This window comes from Hemitrygon akajei, chromosome 24 (genome assembly GCF_048418815.1).
Source record: "Hemitrygon akajei chromosome 24, sHemAka1.3, whole genome shotgun sequence".
In the NCBI taxonomy this organism is placed as follows: domain Eukaryota; kingdom Metazoa; phylum Chordata; class Chondrichthyes; order Myliobatiformes; family Dasyatidae; genus Hemitrygon; species Hemitrygon akajei.
In genome coordinates this window covers 56,923,269-56,949,727 of record NC_133147.1, presented here as the reverse complement: position 1 = coordinate 56,949,727, position 26,459 = coordinate 56,923,269, and the positions used below count along the sequence as shown (strand labels likewise).

The window sequence follows — 26,459 nt, the reverse complement described above, 5'->3', positions numbered from 1 at the left end:
TGAAGCTAAATTTGGAGTTTGAGTGCCAGAAAACAAGACACCCAAAAGAACATGTTAAAAAAGACAGTTAAACGCCCAATGTGCAGAGAGAAGGAAAGAAATCATGCAGACAATAATGCAAGCAAATAACTGTGACATGCAGCTATTTCAGTAAACCTAGATATAAGAACATAAGACATGGGATCAAATTGAGATCATTCCGCCTATAAGATCTGCTCCACCATTCCAGCATGGCTGACTTATTATTTATCGTTCTTAACCCTGTTTTCCTCGTTTTCCACCCCAGCCTTTGACTCCCATACTAATAATGAACCTACCGTTTCTATTTAAATATACCCAATGACGACCTCCAGATCAACAGTGGAAATGAATACCACATTCATCACCATCTAAAAGCAGAACTTCCTCCTCATCTCTGTTCGAAAGGACCATCCTTCCATCCGACCTGTGTCCTCTGATCTCTCACACTATGGGGAACATCACGTCCAGTCTAAGTAGGCCTTTCAATGTCCAAAGTCTTTTAAAGAGACCGCACAACCTTCATTTATTTTTACGCACCAGTGAATAGGGTCCAGAGCCTCAAACGCTACGTATACGTTAAGACTTTCATCTGTACTGTCTTTCTCTTGAAACGCTATTTGGATCGTTTCGAATCCCAGCTCATCCTTTCTCATATTTGCCCTCCAGTCCTAGACTCCCCCACTATAGGAAAGATCGTGTCCATATCTAATCTACCAGAACGTGCCTGTGATTGTAAACGGTAAATATTATAGATCACAAAGAAAAAAGTACGATTTAGTGTGGCTTGTGATGCTGGAAAACAATGATCACGAGGACAGAATCACCTAAGCAGAAAATTGCGGGTGGCAATTAAAGCAGATACTTATGAATATTAGGTTTAAATTCCGAGCATGCGGAAGATTTAACATGAACAGTCCATAAACCAGTAATGCAGCTCCTGAATAGCGATAGCAGCTTTTTTGTAATTCTCCGGGCAAACCAGGACATTAGCTCAAAGTGACACTGTCAGAAAATATAGAGAAGACTTGACCCAAAAGCAGAGTTGGGGAGACAGTTTGGCAACAAACGAAATCATTATTAATAGACAAGGCACCATGAGGAGCAAAACAGGGGAGAACAGAAACTAAACACAACAGGCAGCAGGGTAAACGTTACGGAGGAAGAGTGAAGAAGAGAACTAGCGGTTGAAGCTAGATGGTACGTGAGTGAAGAAGGCCTGTGGGAGATAAGGGATTAATAAGGCTGCAGGTGATGAGCCTGGAACGAGTGCCCGGTGAATCCTATTGGCTGGGTGGAGACTGGGCGCGAACTGCTTTTGCAGGCTGGGTAATGCGAGCACGAGCGGACCTGATAGATATGACATGGAAGTGTTAAAATAGTCCATGGAAATTTTTAACAGTCTTGGGTTTCGCATGCTTTTTATTAAAGTCTAGAAAAAAAGATACAACGACATATATATGATGAAAGTTAGGAGATGATCTTCCAGCATTTCCCACTATTTCAATGTGAGGAGTAATGAGTGGAAGGCTGACGAGCTGAGGACGTGGATTGACACGTGGAATCATGACATTGTAGCCATTAGTGAAACCTGACTTTAGAAGGGGTAAGACTGGCAGCTTAATGTTCCAGGGTTCTGATGTTTCAGACGTGATAGAGGCAGAGGGGAAGTATGAGATCCGGGGTGTGGGGTGGCATTGCTAGTCAGGAAAAATGTTACAGCAGTGCTCCGGCAAGACAGATTGGAGGGCTTGTCTGCCGAGGCCATATAGGGGGAGCTGAGAAACAGGAAAGGTATGACCACATTAATGGGGTTGTATTATAGACCACCCAATAGTCAGCGAGAATTGGAGGAGCAAATCTGCAGAGAGATAGCAGACAATTGCAGGAAACATAAAGTTGCGATAGTAGGGGATTTTAATTTTCCACGTATTGATTGGGACTTCCATACTGTTAAAGGTCTAGACGGGTTAAAGTTTGTAAAATGTGTTCAGGAAAGTTTTCTAAATCAATTTATAGAGGTACCGTCTAGAGAGGATGCAAAATTATATCTCCTATTAGGAAACGAGTTAGGACAGGTGACGGAAGTGTGTGTAGGGGAACACTTTGGTTCCAGTAATCATAACACCGTTAGTTTCAACTTGATCATCGATAAAGATAGATATGGTCTTCGGGTTGAAGGTATAAAGTGGGAAAAGGGCAAACTTGAAGAAATGGGAAAGGATCTAAAAAGCGTGGATTGGGACAGGTTGTTCTCTGGCAAGGATGTCGTTGGTAAGTGGGAGACCTTCAAAGGAGAAATTTTGAGAGAGCAGAGTTTGTATGTTCCTGACACGATTAAAGGCAACGTGAATAAGAATTTAAGGAACCTTTGTTCTCTAAGGATATTGGAACTCTGATAAAGAAGAGATGTATGACATGTATAGAAGCAGATAAGGTACTTGAGGAGTATAAAACGTCCAAACAATGCTTAAGAAAGAAATCAGGAGATCTAAAAGAAGGCATGAGGTAGCTTTGGCAGTCAAGGTGAAACATAATCCAAAGTGCTTCTACAGATATATTAAGAGCAAAAGGATAGAAAGGAATAAAATTGGTCCTCTTGACGATCAGAGTGGTCGGATATGTATGGAACCAAAAGAAATGGGGGAGATCGCGAATCTTTTTTTCCGCATCTGTATTTACTAAGGAAACAGGTATGGAGTCAACGGAAAAAGGGCAAACAAGTAGTGAGGTCATGGAACCTATACAGATTGAAGAGGAGGAGGAGCTTGCCATCTTGAGGAAAATCAAAGTAGATAAATACCCACGACCTGACAGGCTCTTCCCTTGGACCTTGAAGGAGACTAGTGTTGAAATTGCAGGGGCCCTGGCAGATATATTTAAAATGTCGGTATTTATGGGTGAGGTGCCGGAGAATTGGAGGATAGCTCATGTTGTTCCATAGTTTAAAAAAGACTCTAAAAGTAATCCAGTGAATTATAGGCCGGTAAGTTTGACGTCGGTAGTAGGTAAATTATTGAAAGAACTACTAAGAGATAGGATGTACAAGTATTAACTAGACAGGGACCTATTAGGGAAAGTCAAAACGGCTTTGTGCGTGTTAGGTCATGTTTAACAAATCCATTAGAGTTTTTTGAGGAGGTTACAAGGAAAGTGGATGAAGGGAAGGCAGTGGATGTTGTCTACATGGACTTCAGTAAGGCCTTTGACAAGGTCCTACATTGGAGGTTAGTTAGGAAGATTCAGTCGCTATGTATACATGGCGAGGTAGTAAATTAGATTAGACTTTGGCTCAATGGGAGAAGTCAGAGAGTGGTAGTGGATGATCGCTTCTCTGAGTGGAAGCCTGTGACTAGTGGTGTACCACAGGGATGAGCGCTAGATCCATTGATATTTATCATCTATATCAATGATCTAGATGATAATGTGGTAAATTGGATCAGCAAATTTGCTGATGATACAAAGATTGGAGGTGTAGTGTACAGCGAGAAAGGTTTTCAATGCTTGCAGAGGGATCTGGAACAGCTGGAAAATGGTCAGAAAAATGGCAGATGGAGTTTCATACAGACAAGTGTGAGGTATTGCACGTTGGAAGGAAAAACCAAGGCAGAACATGCAAGGTAAATGGCAGGGCACTGAGGAGTGCAGTAGAACAGATGAATCTAGGATACAGATACAAAATTCCCTAAACGTTGCGTCACAGGTACATAGGGTAGTAAAGAGAGCTTTTGGTACATTGGCCTTTATAAATCAAAGTATTGAGTATAAGAGCTGAAATGTTATGGTGAGGTTGTATAAGCCATTGGTGAGGCCGAATTTGGAGTACTGTGTGCAGTACTCCATCCGCACACCTGTCTGAAGATGTATATGTGTGAGAGACTATCCAAGAGACAATAATTGACGGTTGTCTGTCTGATCCAACGAAAGATGTACTGGAAGGCTCTGCTAAGTTAAAGAGCAGGAACTCCAGGGTAATGACCTAAACGATTGCTACTAGTACCACGAGTTAGTGAGGCTATAAATAGGAAGGTTATACAGTTGAACACGTGGCTAAGGATTTGGCGCAGGAAGGAAGGCGCCAGATGTTCGGATCATTGGGCACTCTTCCAGCGAAGGTGGATCCTGTACAGAGAAGACAGTTTGCAGCTGAACTGGAAGTGTGCTAACATATCAACAGGAAGCTTCGCTAACTCATGCTGCAAGGATCTGAGGGTGGGATCATCCTAGGAGAGCAAGAAGATGGTAACCAGAGAGCCAGAACAATTTGTAGAGTGGTTGTAGAGATAGATGTTGTTAAGACATCGGACAAAGTCAGGAACTAAAACGTTGAGCACGATGCCCCTAAAATCCTGAGCTAAATACTATGCCAAAGTAAGAGGTGTGGTTGAAAAGACAGTTGAATTCAGGGCATGGATCAACACCTTGAATTATGATAGTATACCCATCAGCGCGATCTGGCTGCAGAAGGGGCAGGACTGGCAGCTCAGTATTCCAGTTTTCCTTTGTTTTAGACACACCTTAGGGGGTGGGATTATAGAAGGAGGTCTGGTGGTTGTGGCTGTACCCCTTGATAATAAGTACTCCTGTTTGAGTACTGTTGGGTGGGGGGGGGGACGGCCTACCTGGGGGAAGCGACAGTGGTCGTGCCTCTGGCACAGAGTCTGGCCTTGTTGCTCAGAAAGGTAGAGAAAGGAAGAAGAAGACAGTAGTGATAGGGGACTCTATAGTCAGGGATTCAGACAGGCGATTCTGTGGATGCAGGAAAGAAACTCGGATGGTAGTTTGCCTCCCAGGTAGTTGGGCAGAAAAATGGCAGATGGAGTTCAATCCGGACAAGTGTGAGGTGATGCATTTTGGATAGACATACCAGAAGACTGAGTAGGATTAATGGTCAATTACTTAAGAGTGTGGATGAACAAAGGGACCTTGAGGTTCAAATCCATACATCCCTCAAGGTCGCTGCACAGGTTGATAGGGTAGTTAAGAAGGCCTATGGGATGCTCGGCTTCATTAACAGGGGGTTTGAGTTCAAGAGTAGAGAGGTCATGTTGCAGCTCTACAAATCTCTGTTGAGACCACACTTCGAGCATTGTGTTCAGTTCTGGTCACCTCATTATAGGAAGGATGTGGAAACTATGGAGAGGGTGCAGAAGAGATTTACCAGGATGTTGTCTGGTTTGGAGAACAAGTCATATGAAGCAAGATTTGCAGAGCTCGGACTTTTCTCTTTGGAGCGTAAAAGAATGAGAGGGGACTTGGTAGAGGTCTACAAGATTATGAGAGGCATTGATAGGGTGGATGGCCAGTACCTGTTTCCCAGGGCACTAATAGCAAACACCAGAGGGCATATGTACAAAAATAAGGGAGGGAAGTTTAGAGTAGACATCAGGGGTAAGTATTTTACACAGAGGGTTGTGAATGCCCGGAATTACTTGCCAGGGATGGTGGTGGAGGCTAAAACATTCTGGGTATTTAAGAGCCTCTTGGACAGGAACATGGATGAAAGAAAAATGGAGGGTTATGGGGTAGTGGGGGTTTAGAACTTTTTGAAAGGATTATATGGGTCGGCACAACACAGAGGGCTGAAGGGCCTGTACTGTGCTGTAGTGTTCTATGGTTCTATGGTGTTACTGCTAAGGGAAGATGCCACAGCAATGCTATCAGGACCGACTGCAGAACTTGCTGAATGATAATTTATGGGTGGGGCTGCGAAACACCTCACTAAATAAAACAGTCTCTTCACGTCCCATCTACGTCGGCCGTTCAAGGTTCAAAAGCTTTCAGTGAGACCCCAACTTTATTCTTTTAAACTCCAGTGAATAGGGATCGGAGTTCAATGGGTGCCTATACGTTAACATTTTCATTTGCTGAATCTTTCTTGTGACGCCACTGAAATGTCTCCATTTCCAAAATATCCTTTCTCATATTTGCTCTCTAGTCTTCGATGCCTCCGCTGTAGCAAATATTGTTTCTACATCCACACTACCAGAAGGTGCTTGTGATTATAGGGGGTAAATATTACGGATCAGAACAAATATCACACTTAGTGTGGCATGTGATGCAGGAAAGCTAAGATCACGAAGATAGAATCACCTGAGCAGAACATTTCGCATGGCAATTAACGTTGACATTCATTCATCACCCTCCAGAAGAACAAAGTCCTCCGCATCTCTGTTCGAAAGAATCATACTTCTATCCGTGCTTGGGTTCTCTGATCCAATACTCTCTCACTATGTTGAACATCATCCGCAGGTCCAGTCTAAGTGGGCCTTTCAAAGTCCAAAGTCTTTGAGAGAGACCGCACAACCTTCATTTATTTTTACGCACCAGTGATTAGGGTCCAGAGCCTCAAACGCTAATTATACGTTAAATCTTTCATCTGCTGAATCTTTCCCTTGGAACGCCATTTGGATCGACTTGTATCTCATCTCATCCTTTCTCATATTTACCTGCCAGTTCGGGACTCCTCCACTATAGGAAAGATCGAGTCCATCGCTAATCTATCAAAACGCGCTTAAGATAATAAGCGGTAAATATTATAGATCACGAAGGAAAAATACGATTTAGTGTGGCTTGTGATGCTGGAAAACAACGATCTCGAGGACAAAAACACATAAGCAGAAAATTGCGGATGGCAATTAACGCAGATATTTATGAATATTGGCTTTAAATTCCGAGCATGAGGAGGATTTATTATGAACAGTCCATAAAGGAGTAATGCAGTTTATGAATAGCGATAGCAGCTTTCTTTTATAATTCTCCGGACAACCAGGACATTAGCTCAAAGTGACACTGTAAGAAAATATAGAGCAGTCTTGACCCAAAAGCAGAGTAGGGGAGAAAGGTTGGTAACAAACGAAACCAGTAGTAACAGCTAAGTCACCAAGGGATGCAAAACAGGAGAGAACAGGAACTAAACACAACAGGCAGTAGGGTAAACTATAGGGAGGAAGAGTGAAGACGAGAAAAACCGGCTGAAGCTGGATGGCTCTCCTCCATTATGTAATGTCAAAGCTTGGAGAAAATTAGAAGCCGGACATTTGATACATCTTTTAATCTTAAACAAGTCTGGCGACCCTTTATTCAATATTTTCACATGATTTAAGTTCTTATTTATTTCCTTATTTATTTATAATTCTCCTTAGGGAAAATCCTTATCCGTGAAGGTTCGGAGATGACTGTAAGGATGTTTTTTTTTCTCTCTTTCTCTTTTTTTTCTAATTTTATCCTCAAATGGACTGCCCAATCTTTCTTTTTTTTTTCTTTTTTTTTGTTTTGGTTTAGTTAGAGGTTTTTTTCCCTTTATTAAATAACTTTTCCAATTTTTTTATGATTGTTATGAGGAGCTGTAGTTTTTTCGATTATATTGTATATATATCAGCATAACATTTTACCTATCTGATTTTGACAATAAATAGATTTTGTACTGTTGTTTATATGTCTTTTGTATTATCTGTTTGCTGAACTTCTCCTCTGATTTGTATATTCTTTGTATATTCTTGTGCACATTACCTGCCTCAGGAACAGTTACTACCCTTCAGCCATCATGCTCTTGAACCTAAGGGAAGAACTTCACTCAGCTTCACTTTCCTCTCCATTGAAATATTCCCACAAACGGGAATTTCATTATCGGCTGCTACTTGGCACTCAGCATCATCATCTGCACAAAACTAATCAATAAATTTCAAGACCTTGACCTCAAAACCTCATTATGCAATTGCATCCTTGATTTCCACTCTTGGTGATCTCCGTTAGTTCTGATTAGTGGCAGTATCTTCTGGATTTCCATCCACACAGGTACAGCACCCCGCCCCCCCCCCCACCCCCACTCGTGTTTCGTTGAGTATTCCCGCAATAAAATTTATCTCAGGTTTGGATATGGTCACATATACGCAATTCAACAATAAACTTATCTCGAACTTTGAAATTTCAATTGTCCCCAACATGTCTGAATATCTGCAAAACTATGATTCGCGCGTGAAGTTTGAAGGAGGAGGTATGCCTGGTCGTAGGACTCACGCGTCAAACCAGGATGTCTGTGAATTGATATAGTGTTTGCACCACTATAGGCGGGGCCTCCCAGTCGAAATACTCTGATTCCAATTCTGTGCATATGTCACCTTGTTGAATGTGAAAACAAAACACTCACCCACGACTTTTATCTTCATTGTGCCGCTATCTGTTGAGGTTAGACTTCTACCAGACGCCGTGCACGTGTAATCACAACTGTATTCGCTGGATGCATCACCTCCAATCCTGATGGTGAAATGCGCTCTGCCTTGCTCTGATTGTTCTTTCATTACTGGTTGTCGGTTTTTGTACAGTTGGAAGGTGCCATCGGAATGTACCGGATAATTTATCGAACAAGTTAAAATGACCGATTCACCTGTTACATATACTTTGTTCCTTGGGTAACTTAATATTTGAGGCTTCGGTGGCCGATCTAGAAAGAAAGAAAATCAATTAATTTAGAATGCGCAGAAGCGGAAGGAATCAAAATTCTCACTGACTTCGTGCAAAACCCGTTCTGTACAACTATTTTCTTCGCATTCCTAATTTCCATTATATAACATCCAGCCCTCGTCTAAAGTTTTCTATGTAGAAGGAACATTTCCTAGAGGCTAAAGTGACGTATGTCTGTATGGTTGAACAAAAGAACTACCGGAAAGCTCTGCTAAGTTAAATTGCGGGATCTTCAGGGTTATGCCGTGCTCGATTGCTACTCATGTCAAGTATTACTGAGTCCTGAAATAACAACATTAATCAGTTTTACTGGTGGCTAAGGATTTGGTGCTGGAAGGAAGGCGTCAAATGTTTGGGTCACTGGTCACCCTTCCAGTGAAGGTGGATCCTGAACTGAAAAGACAGTTTGCAACTGAATTGAAAGGGTCTAAAATCCCAACCGGAAGCTTTCCTCATGCTGCAAGGGTCTGAGGGTGTGCACCATCCTAGAGATGCAGGACGTTGGGAAACAGAGGGCCAGAACAGTTACCGGAGAGTTTGTGGATTAGATGTTAAGACATCAGACAAAGTCAGCAATCAAAATGTTGAGCATGATGTCACTAAACTCCTGAGCTGCGTAAACATCATGCCAAAGCAAGAGTATGGTAGAAAAGGCAGATGAGTTCAGGGCATGAATGAACACCCGGAAGTATGATATTATACCCATCAGTACGATCTGGCTGCAGGAAGGGCAAGACTGGCAGCTCAGCTTTCAGGATTCCCGATGTTTTAGACACATCTAAGCGGGAGGGAGTAAAGGAGGAGGGCCCACTATATTCCCATTAAATGAAACAGTCTTTCCACGTCCACTCTGCGACTCTATTCAAAGTTCAAAAGCTTTCAATGAACCCCCTCCCCTTTATTATTTTAAACTCAAATGAACAGGGACCAGAGTCTTAATTGTTGCACCTATGCTATCCATTTCATTTGCTGAATCTTTCTTGTGACAACACTGAAATGTCTCCAATGCCAGCACATCCTTTCTCATATTTGCCCTCTAGTCCTGGCTGCCTCAGCTGCAGCAAAGATCGTGTCTACATCCACTCTGCCAGAATGTGCTTGTGATTCTAGGGGGTAAATACTACGGATCAGAACAAAAATCAGATTTAGTGTGGCATGTGATGCAGGGAAACAAAGATCACGAAGACAGAAACACCTAAGCAGAACATTGCGGATGGCAATTAATGCTGACGATTATGATAATACAAACGTTTGTAGATTTAAATTCGGAGCATGAGGGAGATTTAAAATCAATAGAGCATAAAGGAGTATTGCAGCTGATGAATAGCGATAACAGTTTTTTGTTTACAATTCTCGAAACAAACTAGGAAATTAGCCTTAGTGTGAGAAAATATAGAGAATGCTTGACCCAAAAGCAGAACAAGTAGACGTTTTAGCATTAAACTAAATCTTTAGAAATAGACAAGCCACCAGGGGGCAGTAAACTTACGGAGCAGAAACTAAACACAATCGGCAACAGGGTAAGCTTTCAGCAGGCAGAGTTAAGATGAGGAGCATTTGTTTGAAGCAGGGTGGTTTGACGTGTAAGGAAGGGGAAACGTAAGGTTGTTATCGGGCATAGTTTTAACTTTTCAGAAATTGACGTGGAGCCCCATTCTGTAAAACGACTAGATGGGAAAGAGTTTGTGCAATGTGTTCACGAATATTACTTGAATTAGTGCTTCAAAGTCTCAGAAAAAGACTGTGTGATCTGCTATAAGGGAATGAAATAGGGAAGGTGACAAAATTTTGTGTAGGAGAACATTTTTCATCTCGTGATCACAAAGCATTAATTTCAGAGTAAATTTGAAATAAAACGGACAGGCCTAGTAAGCGTGTTGAGATTCTGAATATCATAAAGGCCAGTTTTGATGGTTTCAGCAAGAATCTGGCATCAGTTACTTAGGACAGGCTGTTTTCGGGCAAAGGTGTACATTTTACGCAGAAAGTCTTCAAAAGTGAAATCCTGAGTGTTTAAAGACTCAATTTGTCTGTCAGAATAAAGGGTAACGATAACAGGAGAAGGTAAAGAAAGCGCGTGGATAAACAAAATACATTCATTATCCTGGTTAAGGAATAGAGCAGGCTGCATTGCAGGTATAGGCAGATAGGAAGAAACGAGTTGTTTAGGTAGCACAAGAAATGCAAGAGATGAAATGCACACACACACACACACACACACACACACACACACACACACACACACACACACACACACACACACACACACACACACACACACAGATATATATATATATACACACACGCGCGTGAGATGGATACAAAATCTACAACAGAAAGGCAAGGCAGCATCAGCGTAATGGACCCTATACAACTAACAGAGCACAAGGTGTTTGCTGGCTTGAGGAAAGTTAGAATGGATAGTTCTCCCGGGCCTGACAATGTGTTGAGGAAGGCAACTGTGGAATTGCCCGGGGCACTAGCAATTATGTTTAAATCATCCTTAGCGACCTGTCAGATCCGAGAGGATTGGGGGATAGCCAATGTTTTCCGCTGTTTAAGAAAACTCCTAAAAATAATCCAGGAAACTATAGGCCAGTGAGCTTGAATTGAGTAGACAGAAGGATATTGGACCCGATATATGAGCATTTGGATAGACTTGGACTAATTATGGATGGTCAGCTTGGCTTCGTGCGAGGTAAGTTGCGTCTAACTAATCCTAACGAGTTTGTTGAGGAACCCAGCAGCAAAGTTGATGGAGACAAGACAGTGAATGGTGTCTACATTGACTTCAGCAAGGTATTTGACAAAGTTCTGCATGGGAGTTTAATTAGGAATTTTCAGTCATTCGCATTCAACATGAGGTGGTAAATTGGATTAGACATCAGCTTTGTAGAGCAACCGGAGTGTAGTAGATAGTTGCCTCCCGGAGACGCATGCGTCGCATGGGTCGGTGCTCGGTATGTTATTGTTTGTCATCGAAATCAAACATCTGAATAATAATGCGGTGAACTGGATTAGCAAAGTTACCGATGAAACGGAGATTGGGGGTGAGGTGGACAACGAGAAGGACTATCATGACTTGCAATGGGATCTAGACTTCCTGGAAAAATGTGCTTAAAATGTCAGATGGAATTCAGTCAGAAAAGTGAGAGTTGTTGTAGTTCGGTAGGACCAGCCAGGGCAGGTCTTACACAATAACCGGAAGGGAACTGAGGAATGCAAATGAAGGAACAATGATGGGATATAGGTCCATAATTCACTGAAAGCAGCGTAAGGTTTGATAGTGTCGGAAAGGAAGATATTGACACACTGGCTTTAATAAATCAAAGGACTGAGTACTTGAGAGGGGATATTATATTGAAGGTATATAAGACGTTGTTGAGGCTTAATTTGGAGTATTGTGTGTAGTTTTGGTCACATACCTACAAAAATAATATAAGTAAGTTTGCAAAAGTACAGAGAAAATTTACAAGACTGTTGCCAGCTCTGGACGGCCAAAGATATGTGGAAAAGATTGATAGCTTTGTACATTATTTAATGGTACACAGACAATTCAGAGGAGATTTGATAGAGGTATGCAAAATTAAGAGATTGGGTAAATGCGAGCAGGGTATTTCCACTGAGGTCGGGAAGAACTACAACAAGTGGTCAGTGGTTACGTGTGAAAGGTAAAAGTTTAAGGGAATCTTGCGGTGAAATTTCTTCTCTCAGAGGGTTGTGAGAGCATCAAACGAGCGGCTGGCGCAAGCGGTGCATGCGATTTCGATTTCAACGAATAAGAGAAGTTTCGATCAGTACATGAATTATAGAGATGTGGAGAGCTATGTTCCCTGTGTAGGCTGATAGGGGTAGGCCGTTTAAATCTTTAGGCTGGACTAGATAGGCCGAAGGTCCTGTTTCTGTGCTGTCCTGTTCGGTAGCCCTATGACTCTGGTGAAGACACGCTCATAACAAAGACAGGAAGGAGTATGCGAGGGCGGGAGAGAATGTAAATTTTAATCTGCTCTTTATGGCCCCTGTCTGTCTAAATATGTTTCCATCACGCGCAGGCATCAGTACATACAACATACCCTTAAATCGACAAATATTAAACTCACCCACGACCGTTATCTTCACCGTTTCACTTTTCTCTGACGTGACTTTTCTCCCACGTATTGAGCACAAGTAAGCACAGTAGTAGTCATATAAGCCTGCCCTCATGTTTACCATGGTAAACGTTATACTACTTTGTCGTAAATAGTTTGGTTTTTGGACAGGTGTTTGTAGTCCGACTTTATGGAGCAGATAGCGTGAAATCGGGTGTTGGCTTTTCGCTGTACAATTGAACCTATTCGCTTCACCGGACACATAGACCCGACGGTCAGCTGACAGTATAGGTTTCACCAAATCAGCTGCAAATACAGAGAAGAAATTGATTCAGACCGCGCACAACCTCAGCGTAATCTTCACACGTCTTTGGCAAATATTAATATATTATTTAAAGTTCAATGTCTTGTCGGAATTTTCTACAGATGCTCTTTATTTCCGAATTCATTGTCACGCTTACGAAGTTTTCCTCGCGGTGAAGAAAATCTGTCCCTGTGTAGCATGGATAGCTGGTTAACTGTTGTAGCAATGCGCAATCATGATGTATTGTTAGAATGGAATATTATCATAATGCTACATATTTTATTATCATAATTATCCAAACTGACGACATGAACATCGGTTTCTCTAACTTCCAGGAACTTTTCACCATTCTCCCTCCCTCTTCTTCAATGTCCTCACTATTGTCTATTACCTCTAGTAGTCATATGCCTATCACCACCCCATCATGCCCCTCCTCCCTCCCTTTCTTCCATGGTCCATTCTCCTGTCTTATCAAATTCCTTTTTTGCTCCCTCCCTTTAACTTTTCCGTCCCAAATTTATTTTGGGATATGACGCAGAATAGGCCGTTCAGGACCTTCGATCTGTTATAATGTCACACGCGTCCGTTGTGAGATTGCTCGTGCCTAGGATTTTTAAAAGCGAATATTGAACTTTACCCTGTGAATAACAAACACCAAATCGTTTAAAGCAATTTCAGTACCCTTTAGACACCTTACATTATATAGCGGATATCTGTTCCCTTTTACAATTTGGAGAGAATTTCTGTTCTTTTGGGTTGGTGTAAAACACATACGCTAAAACTGTGGACTGCAGAGGTTCCAATGGACATTGAACATTTCACTTCGTGTGACACTGACGGATTCCATATCGGTGCTTGTTGATTACCCTGTTATGTTCGGAAGGGAATTTATTGCAGATTCCTTTACACGTAATTGTGCTTCTGAAAGCAGAGAAAATTTTCTTCTTCAAGTTGAGCTTTGTTAACAATGTCTCCATAACGAATGAACTCTGCATCTGTAAAACTGCCTTATCATCTTACCTCCTCATCTGTCTAAAATCGAATTTCAGTGAACTAAACCAAGGAATAGGAGTTGTTTCGGGGCCTTAATCTTGCTTGCCGTAGGTTTGGCTCAATCATATCAGAGCCGTAGAAAAATCAGAGGCAACAAGTAAAGTTGGTGTAATCACATAACACATCGATCAAATAGCAAGATAGAACAGCAGCATTATAGGAACAATCAATAAAGTTTAGCACGCACCTTGAACGTTTTCACTCTGGTCCTTCACGACCGCTGTAAGGGAAATTATAATAAATTACATAATTGTCTCTGATTCTTCCATAAATCTTTAAAAGCCTACTCGCAGACAAACCCTCCATTATTTTGTGACTTCCTAATGGAAGCGCTCTCCTTCGACAACACCACCGCCCACCCCGGGGTTCAAGCAACAGCTTTGAATCTTTGATATCTGTCAATCAGGCGCTGTCTCCGCTGGACATTCTTTGCCACATAGAACAGAATCATGACGGAAACAGAAAGACCGGTGCGTGGATAGAGACAACTTTCTATGATCGCCTTTCAGTAATCCCATGGGCACACTCGTATCTCACGGACACCAAATCACAGTAACCACGTCATCATATAGTTCCCTGGATCCAATAATCTACTAAAATAATGAACAAAATTCAGGGACGAAAACATAAAAGATGGAGAAGATCATGGTCAGTCGAATCCTATCCTTGTCTACAGAGGATGTAATAATACATGCAAGCATTAAATGCGCAAAATTCCCGACATTTACTAGCGATGTAACTACTAAATTGAACAATTACTTGGATGGAGAGTTAGGTCATGACGTATATAATCGATACACATTAAAAGAAGGTCTCTAATTATTAAATGGGGCATAACTAATGCAGATGAAGAAAATACGTTCAGTCGACTTGTTCGTTATTAATAATATTTCTGCTGTTCAGCAGCGAATGCCGTGGTGAAATACTGAAGATCGTTGAGTGTACGTTATTTCCATCTTTCGTCCTTTCTTTAGTTGCGATGGTAAATATTCAGCATGGGAGCTTACTGAGCAGAAGACTATCAATAGCGGAAGGAATGGTTAACAGTGCTAAGATTTCTTCCAAATTAATTATTGAGGGTTTTAGGGCTTATTCCAATTCAACAAAGGACAATTGAATAAAATTATGAGAACCGCTTTTAAATGTGAATAACATCAAGTGGAGTATTTTAGTTGCTAAGATAAAAAAGTGTATCATAAAATCAAGTGATGATAGTACAATACATGGTCAATTCCCCTTTTATACGTTGGTCGGGACCCAGCTGTAACTAGCGGCCAGCGTGACAGGCAGGCAGTCAGAACAACGAGTCAGACCCGAACTTTCAACGGCAGCAACATTGAATTGCGCACAGATGATGTCAGCTCGACTAGTGACGAAACCTTTGCAAACTGTTAGACCCCCACGTTAATTTTATCTGTGGACTGTCACTTTAAGACACCGAGGGAATGCGACTGACTTTCGGACACTTGGATTTCTACTGATTACAAAGTTGCTTGGTTACTATGGTGGAGAGAGGTGGAATTCTTTGGTCGACAATCGATGTTATGATTTCTCTGCAGCTTGTTTACTTTTTACAAGGACAGTCACAGAGACACAGACACACACAGCTTAAAGTCAAGATGGGTTCGGTCAATGGAAGACACCAGTGAGTCGGTCGTTGGTTTAAACGTCCGGTAGCCTAAATGCTGTGAGATCCTAAGTATTGTAAGTGACTCTCTCTAAGTAGCCGGTGAGGGTGAGTTTGTTTCCATTCGGCTACGAAAGGGTGATTGTCGCTTATTTAATCCACAGGAGTGGGTTCCCAGATGAGGGGAAACATTTGTGAATACCACGTGTTTGTTTATCCTTTGTCTGGGTGTGGTCGTTCACTGAAGAAAGACACCCCTGTGGCATAGCACTGTTTGAGTTACTTCGTATGTCGTGGAACTGGATGAGTGGCTATCAGTCTATGTGTGATTGGGGTAACCTTGTGGAATCTACCAGTGTGTCGACCCTTGCCTGGGTGGTGGTTCCCTTTAAGGTGGTCCCTTTTGTGATAAGCTACTGTTGGTGATTATCCATACGTGGATTCCGTTTGAGTACCTGTGGCCACCACTCTGAGATATCCCGTAGCTGAATTCGGGTGTGGTACCATTTGTGTTGAAATGATATTCGTTGAAGATCACTGTCGGTGATACTTCGCGTGTGGAGTTGAATATCGTCAGAGATAAAACCTACTGGTATCATTATTTTGTATTGCTGTCGTGGAGTCTGTGGAATATCGATGTAATGGCCTTCTCACAATATTTGCCTTAGGATTACACACATCTCGCATTAATTAACACGTGCTTTTGAACTGCGGTTTCTTACATACCATCTTAATACTGTAACACTTACCATCTGAGCTTGAAGAAGTTTGGGGATTTATATATTTGCACCTATATATGCATAACACCGTTAACTCTTGATTTACCTGGTTTATGTTATTATATTATGTAGTTGCTAATAAAACAGTGTTTTTTAACAGCAAAATCAGTTTTCAGATGTGTTCTATTGTTACTGATACTTTTATAGGGTGGCGTGTGTGTAACATAAATTAGGGGCTCAAATGAATAATTATTTGGAGCCATTTAAAAATTGTTGAGGGCTTAATTGATTGATTAATATTCCATCTGATTGGGGAAAATCCCATTTGATTTGCTTGAGTAGAATATCAGAAGGAATGGATGCCGATAAATTTCTGGAAACGCCAACCTCTGAAGCATTTTGGAGGATGTTGAGAGGGTTGTGCAGTGGGGAATTGCTCAAAAGTTAAAGCTTAATGGGGAACACTAAAATGAGGAAGACTCAGACGCAGCTGTTAATAGCACAGCATTCTTTAACCAAGGGGAAGTTTAATGAGGATGTGTTGGAAATGTTTGCTGAAGGTACACCTGCTGAGGCTGAGCTTCAGTTCCAGGTAGAAAAATTCAGTATGGTGGGTGAGGATAGGCGAAGACAGCATATAAGTTAAAATTAAAACAGCTCGAAGCTCGAAAGGCAGACAAACAGCGAGAAGAGGCAGCCAAACGAAGAGAGGCAAAAAAAAAACAGAGAGAAGAGGCAGAAAAACAAGAGAAAAGAAGCAGAAAATCAGAGGCAGTTCGAGGGGGAGAAATGGCAGCAGGGAGGTCTAGTGTTAGACCTTGATGATTTTGACAGCTTGAAAGAGCTGGATTTGACTGAGGAATTCAAGAAGTCTGTTCCAGATGATATAAAGGATAACCCAGATGAAAAGGATGCCACCACTTTGCCGGAGTCTGCTAGATTAGCAGATGAGTTTGTTTTAACCCATAATGTTAAGTTTATTCCAAATTGGAGCTTCCAAGAGAGTAGCTGGGATGACCTGAATGAAATGGAATCTGAACCTAGGACTAGTGATGAAACCGAAGAAGACGGGGCAGTCGCAATTGCCTGTGTTCAGGTTGTTGAAGCATCTGTAAATCTACAGGATGCTGAATATTGTGTTGGAACTCTATTAAATCCTGAGATGTCTGATTTGGTAGGAAAGGAATTCAGTCCTTTTCTGTCAGATGGTGTCACTGAATGAAGGGTTAACAGCGTTACCAGTGGAAATTGGGTGTTCTCAGTCACTTATATTGGACAGTGTGCTAAAATCTGGCGATGAGACGAAAACCGGTGAGTAAAATTTTACTGAACGTATTGGGAAAGATGTTGTTTCTGAACCTTTGAATAAAGTGATATTGAAGTCTGGATCGGATTCAAGACCTTTGACCTTGTTGAGGGAATAGTGGTCTGCAGAGACAGTGCATGTTGATTTGTTCAACTATATTTTGGGATTTAAAGATAAACAACGTCAATGTTGTGGGTTGGAGAAGTGTTGTTTTGACTTGGAGAGACCATCTGTAGGGATTACTAAGGAAGCCTGTGGAACTAAAGGATATGGAGTTGGACAAATAAACTGTTTGGAACTTTGCACAAGGAAAACATTAGTGATAGTTAGGACTTGTTCAGAGTAAAGTTCAGGCAGTCTCTGGAGCTGGTAAGCCAGCTGATCACGTGGTAGTTAATCGTTCTGACAAAACGTCGTTTTGAATACCACAGGATCTTGTTTTGCAGGAATTTGATTTTATAACAAAGAACGTGAGAGATAAAGATAATAAAATGGTAGATTGGTTGTCTGGATGTTAGGTTTAAGAATGAAATACAAACTAGTATTTATATACGCTTCTGTAATGTGCTACATATTAAACACGTATGTATGGCTTTATACTCTGTAATCTACAGTTAAAAATTTTGCTCCTTGATCAGAATTTTGCTTTCTTTGGGGCGGGTGTTATGTACCCCTAGGGTTCATTTTATCTGTGAATTGCCACATTAAGACGCCGAGGAAATGAGACTGACTTTTGGGCACTTTGATTTCCTCTGATTACAAAGTTGCTTGGTTACTATGGTGGAGAAAGGTGGATTTATTTCATGGACAATCGATGTTCTGGTTTCTCGGCAGCTTGTTTACTTTTTACAAGGACAGTCACAGACACACAGGCACACACAACTTAGAATCAAGATGGATTCCGACAATGGAAGACACCAGTGAGACGGTCGCTGGTTTAAACTTTCGGTAGCCTAAGTGGGATAAGTTAAGATCGATCCTGAGTATTGATAGGTGACTCTCTCTAAGTAGCCTGCGAGGGTGAGTTTGTTTCCATTCGGCTACGGAAGTGTGGTTGTCACTGAGTTAATCCACAGGAGTGGGTTCACTGGTGAGGGGAAACATTTGTGAATACCACATGTTTGTTTACCCTTTATCTGGGCATGGTAGTTCACTGAAGAAAGGCACCCCTGTGGCATAACACTGTTGGGGTTATTTCGCGTGTCGTGGAACTGGATGAGTGGCTATCACCTTGTGTGTGATTGGGGTAACCAAGTGGAATCTACTAGTGTGTCGACCCTTGCCTGGGTGGTGGTTGCCTGAAGATGGTCCGCTTTGTGATAGACTACTGTTGCTGATAATACACACGTGGATTCCGTTTGAGTATCCTGTGGCCACCACTTTGAGATATCCCTTAGCTGAATTCGGGTGTGGTAGCACTTGTGTTGAAAGGATATTCGTTGAAGATCACTGTCGGTGATACTTCGTGTGTGGAGTGGAAGAACATCGGAGATAAAGCCCGCTGCTATTGTTATTTTCTATTGCTGTCGTATAATCTGTGGAATGTCAACGTAATTCCATTCTCACAACATTCGCCTTTGGATTGCAAGCTTCTCGCATTAATTCAGCTGTGCGTTTGAACTGAGTTTTCTTATCTATCATCGTAGTACTGTATCACTTACCATCTGAGCTTGAAAAAATTTGGGGATTCATATATTTACACCTATCTATGCACAACACCGTTAACTTTTGATTCACATGTTTTAAGCTACTATATTACGTAGTTACTAATAAAATAGTATTTTTGTTAACAACAAAACCAGACTCCTGGTGTGTTCTATTGTTGCTGATAATTTTACAGGGTTGCGTGTACGTGACAGAGCTAACCTCTGAGCTAGGCGTTCACACCTGCAATCAATCAGTCAAAACGAAGAACTAAACTTATCTATCTATCTGTCTATTTATCTGCTTATCTATCTATCCATCTGCCTATGTCTGTCTGTATATATCTCTATCTCTCTATGTCTCTTTGCCCATCTATCTGTCTGTCTATCGCCCTGTTAAACTACAGTTTATCAGCCTGAAGAAATTTTGCTTGAAAAGACTCACCACGTGATGAGGGACTAAATGAGGACTATCAAAAACATCAGAGTGATCATCTCCGGTTGGGCTGTGAGAGCAATAGCTTTTCTTCTATGGATTCTTATATTCCTGATGAAGGGTCATGGCCCGAAACATTGGCTACTCTTTTCTCACGGATGCTGCCTGACCTGCTGAGTTCTTCCAGCGTTGTGTACGGATTCCTATAGCAGGTCAGCTTTAGACTTCTCTGCATATCTCACTCGGTCTATACCCAACCGCCAAACTGCTTTGTAGCACATTTCAACATGCTAGGCAAAGTTATGCATGGTTCTGTTTGCTTTCTCAAAGAACTGGAACAAGGAAAAAGGTGAAGTTAGGAGAGGAAAGCAAAGTGTTAATCAGATCGACAGTAATGTGATAAAATGTTTTAATCAGAGGTGGGAGTTTGTACTTGTTGAAAAAATTACTTATCTTAGAAAAGGTAAGTTTGAGGAACGTGGTCATATTAGCCAGTCCCGCATTACTCAACAAATGTTAAATGCAGGAGATTAACAAATAGATAGATAGATAGATAGATAGATAGATAGATAGATAGATAGATAGATAGATAGATAGATAGATAGATAGATAGATAGATAGATAGATAGATAGATACTTTATTCATCCCCATGGGGAAATTCAACTTTTTTTTCCAATGTCCCATACACTTGTTGTAGCAAAAACTCATTACATACAATACTTAACTCAGTAATAATATGATATGCATCTAAATCACTAACTCAAAAAGCATTAATAATAGCTTTAAAAAAAAGTTCTTAAGTCCTGGCAGTTGAATTGTAAAGCCTAATGGCATTGGGGAGTATTGACCTCTTCATCCTGTCTGAGGAGCATTGCATCGACAGTAATCTGTCGCTGAAACTGCTTCTCTGTCTCTGGATGGTGCTATGTAGAGGATGTTCAGGGTTTTCCATAATTGACCGTAGCCTACTCAGCGCCCTTCGCTCAGCTATCGATGTTAAACTCTCCAGTACTTTGCCCACGACAGAGCCCGCCTTCCTTATCAGCTTATTAAGACGTGAGGCGTCCTTCTTCTTAATGCTTCCTCCCCAACACGCCACCACAAAGAAGAGGGCGCTCTCCACAACTGACCTATAGAACATCTTCAGCATCTCACTGCAGACATTGAATGACGCCAACCTTCTAAGGAAGTACAGTCGACTCTGTGCCTTCCTGCACAAGGCATCTGTGTTGGCAGTCCAGTCTAGCTTCTCGTCCAACTGTACTCCCAGATACTTGTAGGTCTTAACCTGCTCCACACATTCTCCATTAATGATCACTGGCTCCATATGAGGCCTAGATCTCCTAAAGTCCACCACCATCTCCTATTAATAGCTATTGTGGCGGTTCAACAGTGTCCGTGTTAACTACTCTTTCAATTAGTAACGCCGGATATACTGAATAGGCTACGAACAGATATTTTGAACAGACAGTTTGTGCAATTGGCCGTTGTCAGTACTTTTCCATGTATTGAGGCTCCTCTCAGAAGTGTATGAACTCGTGAATCACCGACAGGGAACGTGGAAGTAAAAGCAATCATTGAGATTAAAATGAGATATGTGATAGCAAATTATTTATATCACTGGGAGTAAGTTTGTTGTCACTCCTGAAATACTTGTGAGTCTGAAAATGCTTGAACTAAATTAATTTTCTCTAACTGCATACTTTTTTGCACCACACTTTCTCTCTCTTCACTGCATCTAGTAACCTCTCTTTCTTTCCCCATTTCTTCTCTTTCCTGCTGTTTTCTACTGTCTCTCTTTCTTCTTTTCATTCATTCTTTCTCACTTTCATTCTTTCTTTCACCATTTCCTTCCCTCTGCCTCTTCATTCTTTCTCTATTTTCATCTTTCTCTCTTCTTCTGTTTTCCCTTATTTTCTGCTCATCCCTCTCCTCCATAAACCCTTCCCCCTTGAAAGCATTTAGTTTTTGTTGAAAATTACGAGAACATCTGCTATTTTGAAAGGAAAGAATTTGTTCGTTGTCTAAGAAATAACTGGTGATTTCAGTAGCAGGTTTCGACGCGGTTTTTCAAAAGATCCTGGGTTCACACCTCACTGCTGACCTATAAAGGTGAGGCGCCCTTACAGACACAGAAAGGAAGTGAAGTTTAGATGCGTTTTAGAGTATTACAACTCTATTAGAAATATTCCACATGTTCTGGATTATCATACAAGTCCTCTGGATGAGATATAAGAAATTTTAAAAAAAAACAACTAAAATTTTAAGGGGAAAAAAATAAATTTTCAAATGACATTTTTTATCTGTAACGTTCATCCAGAAAGCTATGATGACGGCAATTAGTGGATTTATTTCATTCAAGTTCTGAAACAAAGAAGATTGTGCCACAGCAGAAAGACTTTGCAGAGCAATCACCCAAAAACTATTTTCAGAAATATCCGCTCTCTGTCTTTAATGAATATTCGTCCTGTGTCAATTGATAAACCAAAGGGAGGACGGTTTCACACAACAGTTTTGTGCTACCACTGCTCATTTCACTGAACTGATCATGGGGACAGTATTTGTTTCTGACAATTTTTCAGTAAATTTGACGTCTTCGACGATGTTAAGGCAGCTCCAATTAAAGAGATCTGCTGTTTCCTGGACTTTATTTCTATCCACTTCTTGCCTCAGCCTATGAGCCACTGATCGGTTGATCGTTGAGTGCATCATTTCCACAGTCTGATTTGTCTTAATACCCATCCTGCAGAATTACATCTGTATCAACAAACTGTCTACGCGATAGTTTTAATTTAACAAGAAAGATTTCCGAAGCATTGTATTCCTGGTAATACAGTATTGAGTTGCAATAATGTGGAAACCGAACTATTTTAGAATCAATATCCATATTTGTATATTTCCTGCCCCTTATCGGTGGTGTTTATGTGTCTTTCCCCTCCAACCTGGGTCTTCTACCAGAAGCTAGGGAGCTTGAGGGTCCGGTGCAGTATCTTTACTACTCCTAGTAGTGCTTTGCTCTGGACTGAGATCTCAGACGTTGTTCCCGGGATTTCCTGAAACCACTTTCCCAGTCCAGGTGCACAGCCCCAAGTGTTCCTATCACCACCGGGATTACTCTGGTTTTGACCTTCCACACCCTTTCTATCAGCTCTTTCAAGCCCTGGTATTTCTCCAGCTTCTCACATTCTTTCATCCTGATGTTACTGTTATTCGGGATTGCCACATCTATTACTATTGTTTCCTTCTGTTCCCAGTCCAATATTATTGTATCTGGTTGGTTGGCCGGCACCTGCTATCGGCTTATTTTTTGGAAGTCCCACTGGGCCTTAGTTCTGCCATTCTCCACTAAATTCTCGGGTGCTTCTCATTACAGCTGCGAGTGTCCAATCCATACCCAGCGTAGATATTTCTGTACACAATTCCTACAACTTATTTGTGCGGTTCAGTGCGTGCTGTCCCTGCCTGCATCTAGCACCCTGCTCTGTGTGCTGAATGGTTTACGCGAATTCCTTGCACAATCTTCATCTTAAGTCTTGTCTGGTGTGAAAGAACTCCACTTATATTGCTCAGCGCCTTTTCTTGTGCAGCCATAAACAGCGTCTCTGTTCTGTCCCTCAGGCCTGCAATTTCGAGCCATTGTTAGGGCTTTCTTCGGTCAGCCACCGTTGATATCTGGCATTTGTACATCCCGTGGGGTGGCCTGTCCTACCATGGCCTCTTCTCCTCTGGCCCACTTCGCTTACATCCATATCCCTTGCCTGCTGTCTGAGGCATTTACCAGCGGGTCGCCCATAAGGACCATTTTCCTGACATCTTCATGGATCTCTTCCAGGACCGTGTGTTTCACACTTCCAAGTTCCCGCTCTTTTTATTCCGCCGGGTGGACATTCGCTCGACGTTGGACTTTGAAGGGATTCCTCCTGTTAGCAGTTTTCCTGTTCTTGGCGTCAGCAACTTCCAGTTTTTTTTTCCTGGACAGCCACTAATACATAAACATATATGTGCGTGTGTGCGCGTGTGCGCGTGTGTGTGTGCGTGCGTGCGTGCGTGTGTGTTATTTTCTCAGCATGCTTATGAAACATTCCGAGGACATAGGGCAAAATGAGCTACATTTGAAGATAGAGAGGCTCGCAGAATTGTTGTTGTAAGATCATTACTTCTCCATTTTTTTGCGAAAACAACGTGTTGAAACGGAAACGGGGTTTCAACTCAGATACACATCATGCCGGATGAACTGAAGCAAGTGTATATTTCAACATTTTTTTCTGCGAAGTAAATCAAATGTACACATTTCTCAGTAAAGAGACAAAATGATAGGAGTGGAAGGTGCACAGGGCAGAAGTTGAATTTGCTGAAGAAACAGTTGCAGTAAGGCAACGAGTTTAAATGAGGCCACATGATTATGTTTTAAGTAATAAACCCGATCAAAATGTTATTATTAATAACACATGCTCTGTGAAAATGACTTCTACTGATATAATGTTAAAACAGCCGGATGTCATAAAGTAAAGAGGCAGGTTTTTTTCCCCGAAAGTAACAGTAATCCAGAAAAGACGAAATTGTTCCAACAAGGCACGAACGTACATAGAACACAGCTAAATATAGAGTACACTATCGATCAACTGTAGGAAACATCTTGTACTTTTTCTTCCTGCTTGAGCTCTATATATGCACATTTTCTACCATCGAAGTGCAATGTGTTACGGATTGTACAGGGAAAAAAACTTAACAGCGTTCTACAATTCATATTTTGGAGTTTGATTTTGCCGCTAGGTACAGGTATCCTCAGTATTTAATCTTGTAGCAATTTTTGTTTTATATTCCGTACAGAAACACACGTAGCGTAGAAAAAAGCAGCAAAACGGCCGTATGACGAACACAATAAAACTGAAGCAGGTAAATATATCTATAATTGCAGAAAAAAAAACAAACAGTATTAAAATGCCTTCGTGGAGCAGCAGAGGAGGAATTCCATAATTTTCAAACGAAATGGTGGTTATTTCCCTACTTCGAGGAACTACGATAGCTTACGCCGAACGTTTCATCGTACTCACGCTGACGATCACGGTAAGTTGTCGGCACTGAATACATCCGTTCAAATATAGAATAGTTTCACGACTTACCAATTAACAGCAACAACACGGCGGTGATCATGATCTATTTTGTACCGCTTGCACACAAAACTGTTCTGTACCGAGAAGATTCTGAGACTGCTGTTATTTCCAGGATTTGTTAAGCATATGACTGCAGAAGGGAGGAGATGAAAGGAACACGTGACATAGAACATAACACGTAGGAACAGAATTAGTCAATTCGGCGTATTGAGTCTGCGCCACCATCCCATCCAGGCAGTCTTATCATGCCTCACAAACCCATTCTCCTCCTTCTCTCCTGAACCTTTGACTTAGTTACTAGGCAAGAACCTCCCAGCATCCAATTTAAATATACCCAATCCCTTGGCATACACAACTGTGTCAAGCAATGAATTCCACAGATTCACGATTTATTGTTAGAAATTCAGCCCCATCTCTGTTTTAAAAGATAGTTACTCTGCTGATTCCAAAGGAAATAACAGTGTTATAGTAGCATTACAAGTACCCAGATATACAAATACAGGAAGAGAAGTAAAAAGAATAAAAACATAAGTTCTCTCATACAGTCGAACAGGAGGGGTCATCATCTCCCCGGCTATAGATTGACTCATTATAGAGCCAAATGACCGAGAGTTAGAATGAGTAAGAAAGGCGCAGTTGTTGTAGTCTATTAATAAAAAAGCTCCTCTGTTCAGCCAAGGTGCCATGAAGAAGATGAGAAACATTGCCCAGAATTGCCAGGATATTCCGCAGTGTCTTTCATTCTACCACCCTCCAGTCTGTCCAGGTCGACTGTTATAACAGAGCCAGCGTTTCTAATCTTTTTGTTAAGCCTTTGGCATTACCCGTGTTGATGACATTACCCCAACACGCCACCTCATAGAAGATTGTACTAGCAACAACAGACTGGTAGAATATGAGAAGGAGAGGCCTTCGTACTCCAAAGGATCTCCTCGGGAAGTAGAGGTGACTCTGGCTCTTCTTGTACACAGCCTCTGTGTTGTTGCTTTACTCAAGTTTATCACTACCCACTCACTACCCACTGTACCTATTTGTATATTAACTGCCCAGTCCTCCGCCCTATCACTTTGGTTCCAAATTCCCTGTCAATTTCCTGTCAAATTTCTTTAAACGCTCTCCAACAGTTTCGGCAAACTTGCTCAACACTGCCCCACCCGAGTTCAGGTGGAACGGATCCTGTTTGTACATGTCATATGTAATATGTTTCCCAAAAGAAATCACAGTGATCCAGAAATCTGAAGACTTGACCCAATTTCTCAGACACACATTCACCTGCCTAGACACCCTTTTCTTACTCTCACTGGCGCGTGGTACAGGCCGCAATGCAGAAAAAAAAAACTACACATGAGCTTCTGCTTTCTTCCTAAATCCCCTTGTTATTTCTTCAGGACCCCATCCCTTTTCTTACTTATATCGTTGGTACCAACATGTTCCACGACTTCAGGCTATTCATTGTCCCTCTTTGAACTGCTGTGGACCTGATCAGAGACTTCCCTGACCCTGGCACCTCGTAGGCAACAGACCATCCAGATATCTCCTTCATGTCCACAGACTCTCCTGTCTGCGTGTCTAACTATGGAATCCCCCATCACTACTGCACTCCCTTTCTTCCCCATTCCCCTCTGAGCCAGAGCCAATCTCAAGTACCAGAGACTCAGTTGCTGCTGACGTGGATCGCTCCTCCTTC

General features: G+C 41.6%; 1 protein-coding gene across 1 annotated transcript; it reads right to left on the bottom strand.

The window, feature by feature from the left end:
* Positions 1-142: 142 nt before the first annotated feature.
* On the bottom strand, positions 143-24,874 carry LOC140715765 (immunoglobulin superfamily member 1-like). Its single transcript, XM_073028136.1, has 5 exons — positions 24,782-24,874; positions 14,114-14,146; positions 12,582-12,875; positions 8,168-8,461; positions 143-156 (listed from the first exon to the last, which is right to left on the bottom strand). The coding sequence occupies exons 1-5, from the start codon at positions 24,810-24,812 to the stop codon at positions 143-145; spliced, it is 666 nt and encodes a 221-aa protein (XP_072884237.1). The 5' UTR covers positions 24,813-24,874.
* Positions 24,875-26,459: the final 1,585 nt, after the last annotated feature.